Source organism: Babylonia areolata, chromosome 18 (genome assembly GCF_041734735.1).
Source record: "Babylonia areolata isolate BAREFJ2019XMU chromosome 18, ASM4173473v1, whole genome shotgun sequence".
Taxonomy (NCBI): domain Eukaryota; kingdom Metazoa; phylum Mollusca; class Gastropoda; order Neogastropoda; family Buccinidae; genus Babylonia; species Babylonia areolata.
Genome location: NC_134893.1, coordinates 45,854,474 through 45,864,473, shown reverse-complemented (window position 1 = coordinate 45,864,473; position 10,000 = coordinate 45,854,474). Strand labels below are relative to the sequence as shown.

The 10,000-nt window shown below is 42.0% G+C and overlaps 1 protein-coding gene across 1 annotated transcript in view; it reads right to left on the bottom strand.

Annotated features, from left to right (window-relative positions):
* Positions 1–10,000, bottom strand: part of LOC143292250 (zinc finger MIZ domain-containing protein 2-like) — an 87,425-nt gene that overhangs the window by 11,142 nt on the left and 66,283 nt on the right. Inside the window, 7 exon segments of the mRNA XM_076602438.1 lie at positions 363–430; positions 1,849–1,997; positions 3,077–3,182; positions 4,278–4,488; positions 6,130–6,265; positions 7,028–7,160; positions 9,147–9,413. Coding sequence (XP_076458553.1) covers positions 363–430; positions 1,849–1,997; positions 3,077–3,182; positions 4,278–4,488; positions 6,130–6,265; positions 7,028–7,160; positions 9,147–9,413 — 1,070 coding nt within the window.

Below are 10,000 nucleotides of genomic sequence, written 5' to 3'. Positions count from 1 at the left end.
GATGGAGGAAAATGTCAGCAGTCATGAAGGTATAGGTTGGTAATCAGGAATCAGGCAGGCAGGACGAAAGTTTGGGCAGGCAGGCAGTGCAGTGCTCAGTGTCCAAAAGTCCTATCAGGAAACACACCATCGTTTTGTAATATAAAGGAAGTTCTAACGAATCAAATACATCACTGCCGCTAAACTTCTGATAACACTCAGGACGCTCTAGATATATATGGGCCAGGATACCATTCCAACAGTTTTAGAATGTGGGAAGGAAAAAAAACAACAACAACAAAGCAATAACAGATGACAAGTTCTGAAATAAATGTTCTAAATAAAATATGTCGACACATGTTCAGCACAAAACAACGACTCACTTGCAAACAGGACACCTCCACGTTCCCCGCTCGCAGTTCAGCTTCAGGTAGGAGTCGAGATCAAAGCACTGAAACACACCACAAAACACTGAACACCTCTAGTAACTGCTGTCATGATTCATGGAAAGGGAATCCATTTGAAGGATTTTCGCATGTTTTGCAGACTGGTCTTGCTTGTGTGTTGTGTCTGATGGGCGCAATAGCCGAGTGGTTAAAGCGCTGGACTTTCAATCTGAGGGTCCCGGGTTTGAATCACGGTGACAGTGCATGGTGGGTAAAGGGTGGAGATTTTTACGATCTCCCAGGTCAACATATGTGCAGACTTGCTAGTGTGTATACGCAAGCAGAAGATCAAATACGCACGTTAAAGATCCTTTAATCCATGTCAGCGTTTGGTGGGTTATGGAAACAAGAACATACCCAGCATGCACACCCCCGAAAGCGGAGTATGGCTGCCTACATGGCGGGTTAAAAACGGTCATACACGTAAAAGCCCAATCGCGCATATACGAGTGAATGTGGGAGTTGCAGCCCACTAACACAGAAGAAGAAGTCTGTTGTGTCTCTTTACTTCGAATGTCATTTGTTAATAAAATGACCTGAAAAAAAAAGAAAAGAAAGATTATTGCCTCCTAAAATTATGCTTAATATAACTTACTTACTCTGACTAACTACTGCAAACACTGTAAAAAAAAAATAAATAAAAAAAAAAGTGAAAAAAAAGTGAAAAAAAAAACGAAAAAAAAAGTCCACAAAGCACAGATGAAATTTAAGGTACACACAGCCAGTTACCTCCCTCTAATTACCCCCCCTTTAAACACACCACAATAATGCCTGGAATAAATAAGACAGAAAAAAGGATGAGAAAAGATGCAAGTGTTTAAAACAACATATCAAGACCTAGATTAAATGATCAGTTCCTCAGCGAACATTCTTAGAACTAACAACATACAAGGACTTTTACATCTTATTGTTTGTGGAAAAATACTAGAAATGTCATTCTGGACAGCAAAATGGGCCGGAGACTAAAAAAAAACAAAAAAAACAAACAAAAAAAAAACAACTGAAAAATTAAACGAAAATTTGCTCAGATCATGAAGTCTGCTGAAAAAAAACAAAAGAACTCACCAAAGTTACACTGGTCATAACATTAGAGTTTTGATGGGTCATTTCAATTACCAGACAGTTTGACAGACTTGATTTCTTGTAAACAATGACAGTATTAAAAAACAACAACACAATTTTCCCAAAATGCTAAATTATGATTTTTTTTTTTTTTTTTTTTTGGGGGGGGGGGGAGGAGGGGGCATGGTCTAATCATGCACTTCTTCATGTCTTCCAAATCACATTAAATTTTCACTCAACAGCAGTACATTGTCAAAAAAAAAAAAAAAAAAAAAAAGAGTGCTGGATGGAAAAGGTGAAAACTGGTATCGGACAGCAACAGCTATGTATACACTTTTTTTGCCAAAGAAAAGTGACTTACCTGTATGTGTTTGCAGTCATGGCCTCGGGCAGGTAAAGTTATCCTGGCACAGGTGATGGGACACTTGAGGGGAACTTTGATGGCTGTTTGTTCCACCCCGTCTTCCCCGTTCAGCGTTGAGCTCGTCACGTTGGAGAAATTCCGTTTGACTGTAGACAGTCAGTCAAGAGACATTGCCTGCATTTCTTTCGAACAACCCATCAGACTACAGCTGCGTGTTTGTAAGTGATGTGCCTGTTAAATTAAGCTACAATGCATTTCTTTCACGCATCTAATCGGACTACCCTGTTGCATGTTTTGTAAGTGATGTGCCTGTTAAATTAAGCTATAATGCGTTTCTTTCATGCAACCAATCGGACTACAGTGCTCCATGTTTGTGAGTGATGTGCCTTAAGCTACAATGCATTTCTTTCACGCAACTAATCGGCCTACATTGTTGCATGTTTGTAAGTGATTTGCCTATTGAATTAAGCTACAACGCATCTCTTTCATGCAACCAACCGGACAACAATGCTGCACATTTTTTATAAGAGATTTGCCTAATGAATTAAACTACAACATTTGGGTACACAATTGAACTGCACCCTCACCCCACCCCACTCCCCTTCCCTCCAACTTGAAAAAAAAAAATCCAAAAACAAACAAACAAACAAACAACAGTGAAAACCTCACAAATGCAAACTATATTCCCCTCTGGTGTTGAAATTCATGACCTTAAAATGGTTTCCAAGTGCATAAAACCACAAGCAAAGGGAACTAACTTCCACAGTGGTCCTGGCTTTGTTCACTGTATGTCAATTTGGAGGGGAAAACCAGTAGGTTTTCAGTACTTTTTTTCTGCATATTTCTGCTCAGAGCTATAAACACCATGGGGTTGAATGGGTTAAACCCCTTTATTCTCCTGTTTCCATACTAAGTCTTAATAACAACAGAAACAATAGTATAAAATATCAACAGATGCTCTGATACATAAAACAACAACACTAGATGTATTGTTGTATGTGGACAAACACACACACATGTACACACACACACACACACACAACATACTTGTACATACAGGCACACACAGACACACACACACATGAACATACCATCTACTCTTTCCATGCACAAACATGCATGCTAATCAATTCATATTCCCACAACAACGACAAAAAAACAAAACAAAAAACAAAAAAACAGAAAAAACAAAAAAAAACAAGCCGAAAGAAAGAAAGGTACTCACTCTTCGTAACACAATGCTCTGCTGGCAATAAGCGTTTACGCAACAAGCCTTGTAAGACTGAACGGATGCTGGGGCGATGGACCAGTTGCAGCACAAACAGATGACTCTGCAGAGGAAAAAAGTCAACAATACATGAAAAATGCCAGTTGCCATGTTCAATAAAGGAGTGAGAACTTCATATTATGTAAGTTGCAAACTTTATAAAAAAAAAATATGAAAGCAAATGTCCCAAAGACTCTGGTGTGTGTGGGTTGTGTGTGTGTGTGTGTGTGTGTGTGTGTGTGTGTGTGTGTGTGTGTGTGTGTCTTTGCATGCATGTGTGTGCGTGCATGTCTGTGCGTGCATATGCATGTGTGCATACATGCATGTGTGTGTGTGCATATTCCCCCTTCACACAGCAACAAGCAGTGACAGTGATTTGGAAAGTGTTGCGACCAGCTGTGCTGTGTGTGTGCGTGTGTGTGTGTGTGTATGTGTGTGTGTGTGTGTGTATGTGTGTGTATGTGTGTGTGTGTGTTTCCATGCATGCATGCGAGCATACAAGTGTGTGCATATACGTGTGTGCGAAAGTGCATGTGTGTGTGCATGCTCCCCCCTCACTTACACAGCAACAAGTGGTGACAGGTGTGTGTGTGTGTGTTTGCATGCATGTGAGCATGCATGTGTGTGTGCATGTGCATGTGTGTGTGTGTGTGTGCATGTAATTTGTTCCCCCCCACTGACGGGCACAATAGCCGAGTGGTTAAAGCGTTGGACTGTCAATCTGAGGGTCCCGGGTTCAAATCACGGTGACGGCGCCTGGTGGGCAAAGGGTGGAGATTTTTACGATCTCCCAGGTCAACATATGTGCAGACCTGCCAGTGCCTGGACCCCCTTCTTGTGTATATGCAAGCAGAAGATCAAATACGCACATTAAAGATCCTGTAATCCATGTCAGCGTTCGGTGGGTTATGGAAACAAGAACATACCCAGCATGCACACTCCCGAAAACGGAGTATGGCTGCCTACATGGCGGGGTAAAAACGGTCATACACGTAAAAGCCCACTCGTGTGCATACAAGTGAACGCAGAAGAAGAAGAAGTTCCCCCCACCCTCACTTACACAGCAACAAGCGGTGACAGTGATCTGGAAAGTGTTGCGACCAGCCGTGCTGTGTGTGTGTGCATGTAATTTGTTCCCCCCTCCCCTACCCTCACTTACACAGCAACAAGCGGTGACGGTGATCTGGAAAGTGTTGCGACCAGCCGTGCACACGTCCTTCAGGTAGAGCGGCTTGTGGGACGTCTTGTTCTCGCCCCGCTCGATGTCCAGCGGCTTGTTGTTGACGCTGACCGTCACAGAGGCCGGCCAGTTGGTGTTCATCTGCCGGTCCTCATGGTGGAAACACTTCAGCTGCAGCTCCAGGTCAGACCTGGCCCACACAGACACACAGGCGTCAGCTCTGTCAATTTTTTTTTTTTTTTAAATATTTTTTTGTAATATTTACATTAACTCACTCAGTACGGCCAGTTCTCTCTTCTCCTCTGCACAGACCCCTCGGATGTCCAGTGGGTGTCTGAATGACCCAACCTTTAGCTTCCGTCGTAAGAATTGTGGTATTCTTTGTCAACATTCACGTCTTCAGTATAAGAGCCTTCCGCTTGCAATATTTTGATGATGGTAATTGGGCTGAAACGCTGTTAACGTCGTCTCTTTCGCCGTTCGTATGGAAAGAGTTAAACAAGTACATGCTTTCAAGCAATCAAAATGAACAAAAAAGAAAAATTGAAGCATTTAAGCGAAAGATATACACACATACATTATCATCATCATCAACATCAACAACCTAAATGTTTCACAGAGAAGTGTGCTTACACTTCTCATCCCCTGACCCAGTGTTCCACTTCTCTCTCATGCTTCCGTATATCTCTGTCATTGTTGTGCGTGAAATCAAATTTTGTTTCAAAGGCAGGCCTTTTTAACAAGACGACGACGAAGAAGAAAATAATAATAAATCAAATTTAGTTTCAAAGGAAGGTCTTTTTAACAAGACGACGATGACGAAGAAGAAAATAATAATAAATCAAATTTAGTTTCAAAGTAAGGCCTTTTTAACAAGACGACGATGAAGAAGAAGAAAATAATAATAAATCAAATTTAGTTTCAAAGTAAGGCCTTTTTAACAAGACGACGATGATAAAGAAGAAAATAATAATAAATCAAATTTAGTTTCAAAGTAAGGCCTTTTTAACAAGACGACGACAAGGAAGAAGAAAATAATAATAACAATAGTAATAGGAAGAAGAAGAAGAAGAACTACAACTACTACTACTTTTATCTATCCATTTATTATCCATTTATTTGTTTATGCATCTTTTTTTTCCCCTCAAGGCCTGAAAAAGCACGTTGGGTTGTGCTGCAGGTCAGGCATCTGACCAGCAATGTAGTGCAGTGTATATGGATTTGTCTGAACGCAGTGATGCCTCCTTGAATGACTGAACTGAAATGCATTACTACTACTACAAATACTATTCATATAGCACTGAATCATGTGCAGACACGAATCATTTAAGCTCTTATTACAAAAGTACTGCTGTATTTACATCTATTAAGTCACGCTGGTCTTACAAATGTCTCAATCATGAATTATCATTCTTCCTTCACTCACCATTCTCTCTCATCTTTACTCTTCAGTGCACATGATAATAGAAAATGATTATTAAAATAAAAAAAAAAGAAAAGAAAAGAAAAAAGGAAAATGTAGAAAGACAGACTTGGAACAAAAATCAACTTTGATAACATGACGTAAAAAGATCTTACAACTAACAAAACCTAGGTACACTTTTTTTTTTTATCAGACATATGAAGACAGATGATCAAATGGTTAAAAAAATTTTAAAGTACAGTACAGTAATATGAACAAGAAAAGTACAGAAAAGTAGCAAGAACAGTCTAATAATGCTCATTTACTTTCGGAATCACTGGAAACAAAATCATGAATCTATTTATCTTTGAAACAATGCCATAACTATCTGTTAGCAGCCAATAACCTGGCCTGCCACAATGTGCTCACCTCCAGATCAGGGTCTGATACACGCTGTCCCTTAAGTGAAACGAATGATTGCTGACTGCAAGGTTGTGTTCCAGCCGGAACGGCGCCAGAACCACACCGTCACGCACTGGGAACGTTAGCCGCAGTTCATCGTCTTCTGAAAGAGACAAAAGGGAGAAAGAAAGAAATAACAGCACCGTCCACCACCACACGACATTATTTGTTGACTGTAAGTGTAGGTGGCAGCTGGTGAGGTTCTCTTTGAACTTAAGAAGAGAATCTTTCCATACATAGAATGGCAGATTTACAGACAGCAAAGGTGAAGCGCTCCAACAAAGAAATAAATCCAAATTCATAAACAATAACTGCAGTAACCACAGACAGTAACAAACGTCAGTAACCAGACGAGCGCCATAGCCGAATGGTTAAAGCGTTGGACTTTTGATCTGAGGGTCTCAGGTTCGAATCACGGTGATGGCGCCTGGTAGGTAAAGGGTGGAGATTTTTACGATCTCCCAGGTCAACATATGTGCAGACCTGCCAGTGCCTGAACCCCCTTCATGTGTATGCGCAAGCATAAGATCAAATACGCACGTTAAAGATCCTGTAATCCATGTCAGCGTTCTGTGGGTTATGGAAACAAGAACATAACCAGCATGCACACCCCAGAAAACGGAGTATGGCTGCCTACATGGCGGGGTAAAAACGGTCATACACGTAAAAGCCCACTCGTGTATATATGAGTAAACGTGGGAGTTGAAGCCCACGAACGCAGAAGAAGAAGAAGTCAGTAACCATCACTCTGATTCATCACAAAATTCCAGCTGTTCTTTTCCTCTTGCTGAGTCATTTACGTATGGTCTGGTGGACAATATTCAAAAAAGGGACATGACTCCCCGCTCACCAAACCCAGACTTACCTTGCCTGGTCATGCGAGCCTTGATGTCAGGTGGGAACGGCTTCATGTCGGGCGGGTAGCCAGCGCCCCCTTGTGGCGTCATGGGGGGAGTGGGGTTTCCGCCATGCAACGGACTGTGCTGGAAATTGTTGTGCTGCAATGTATATACATTTTCAAGTTAGACATCTTTTTGTTGTTGTTGTTTGTTTGTTGTCATTTTAAACTATGATAAGCTTTCAAGATGACTGAAGTAAATTCTCTCATCCCACACACCCCCTCTGCTCCCACCCTCAAATAAAACAAAAAACAAGAAAAAAACAAAGTGAGTTTGTATCATTAACATCTTCATACTTCTGTTCCTTATTCCTGCCACATGCATTACTCATTCAACTCATAGATCTGTGGGGTATCATTCTATATCAGGGCACATGATTACCGTTCTTATCATTGTTAATATTATTACAACCACCACCATCATCATATTATTATCATTATCATCATTTACTCAACCTTATTCTTCAACAGCCAGAATCAGTCTCACACTGAGGTAGTCACCGTGTAGTTGTATGAAAATATCAAACTCAAAAGTGTAATTTCTGTACTTCAGAGCAGGAGAAGAAATCACTGATGGCATACACAGCACAAGCCCTGTCCAGCAACAGGCCTCAAGATCCTTTCAGTGGAAACTGTTGACCACACAGTGACAACAAGGCCATCTGTTATGCAACAATATATCTGTCCACTTCAGTGCTGAGATCTGTTATGCAGACAATATATCTGTCCACTACAGTGCTGAGTGGAGTCACCTCCCCTCCTGCCCCCCACCCACCCCCCTGTCTCCACTGCACTACAACCTGTTAAAAGCTGATCCCCCTCAAGCTTAATTTTGTAAGGTTGTCACAAACCAATGCAAAGAGTGAAATAAACAAAAATTGTTAACTATTCTATCTTTCTTTCTTTCTTCATTCCTTTCTTTCTTTCAATCTTTTTTCCTTTTCATAAAAAAAGAAAGAAATTGCACCCCCTCATTTTCACAAAATGTTATCTCTTTTGAAGAAGGAAGAAGCTGTATTCAAACAATCGGCTATTTCAGCTAACAGGATCTCTTCTGGGAAAGACAAGGAAGATGATGTGATGAAATTGTCAGTATCTGTTTCAGCAAACCAGGATCCAGCCAAAGTAGGGGAAGAAAATACATGTATACAACAAGAAATGACGAAATGATAACCAGTTATTTTAGGAAACAAGGATCTGAGTTGAGAAATGAGGTAGTAGTTTAAAATATTCAATCAAAAATCTGATGTATAGGAAATCCTTAGAATGGCCATGCTAAGATTGTAGATCATTCATATCATTGGAAAGTAAGGAGGTTCTTTGCCTGTGATGAGAGATTGGCCTATGTCTGAAACATACTTCATTAAGCAAATGATTAAATATATTGAATGAAAGACTCTATCAATGACATGAAAATGTTTATATCAAAGCAGCATGCTCTCTCTCTCTGTCTCTGTCTCTCCTTCTCTCTTTCTCTCTCTTACACACACATGCATGCATATGCTTACAAACACACACACATACTCACACACTCACCCTGTATGCAGGCATATGCTCTCACACACACACACACACACACACACACACACACTAACACAAACACATATACCCACAAGCATCAACACCCACATGCACCCACGCACAAACATAACCAATAGACAACACACTTAAACACACTCACACACAAACAAACAATTAACATGCATATACACCCCTTCCATACCCCTATCCCCACCCCACCCCCACACACATGCATCAACACCCCATACCCCCTCAAATCCATCCCCCACCCTCCACCCCCCAACAAGCATCAACACCCACATGCACATAACCAACACTCTCCCCCACCACACCACACCCCACACACACAAACATGCATACATATATACACCCCCTCCATACCCCCCACACCCCCACACAAGCATCAACACCGACATGCACAAAACCAACACTCTCCCCCCCACACCTCCCACCCCCACCACACGCCCACAAACATGCATAGATATACACCCCCTTCATACTTCCCCTCCCACCCACACCCACTCGCCCACCTCCCCAAACACACCCACACCCCCTACACACCCACCTGGTTGGGGTACTGGCCAAAGGGCGGCTGACTGGCCGTGCGTGAGGGTGGGTGGTACTGCCCGGGCATGACGTAGGGCTGACCGTTGGGGTAGTGGGTGGGGGCGGGGGCGGGGCCCATCTGCCTCAGACCCTGGGGGGGGATGTACCCTGTGGGCGAGGGCAGGGGCTGCTGGGCAGGGGGGAAGGGGGACTTCCCACCATAGGGGTGGTGGTGGTGGTGGTGGTGGTGGTTGGGGTAGGCTGCCATCTGTCCGTGGGGCCCGAACTGGAAGAAGAATTAAAAAAAATAAAACAGTTTTAAAAATAATACTAAAAAGGAAGAAGAAGCCATGAATTTTTCGCGTGACAGGCATGCTCGCGTTAGTATTGTGGTTCATTTAGATTGTCATGACATGAATCTGATGGGTGTGTGTGTGTGTGTGTGTGTGTGTGTGTGTGTGTGTGTGTGTGTGTGTGTGTGTGTGTGTGTGTGTGTGTGTGTGTGCCTGTACATGTGTACCCCTCATGCATGTGCAAGAAATATCAACAACATCGAAAAGAAAATAGAGGAAAAACAATGAGATATAAAATAATAACATTGTGATCAAACTGAAAAAGAAAACAAAAACACCCCATAAGAGGGCAACCTCACCAAACTTGCACACACACACACGCGCGCGCACACACACACACACACATGCATGCATGCATCCATACATGAATACACATGCATGCACAACACACACACACACACACACACACACACACACACACATTTTCTGTCTAATATCACTTACCAGTATAACAACATTCAACAAAAGAAAGAAAGAAAGAAACACACACACACACACACACACCACCACCACCACCACA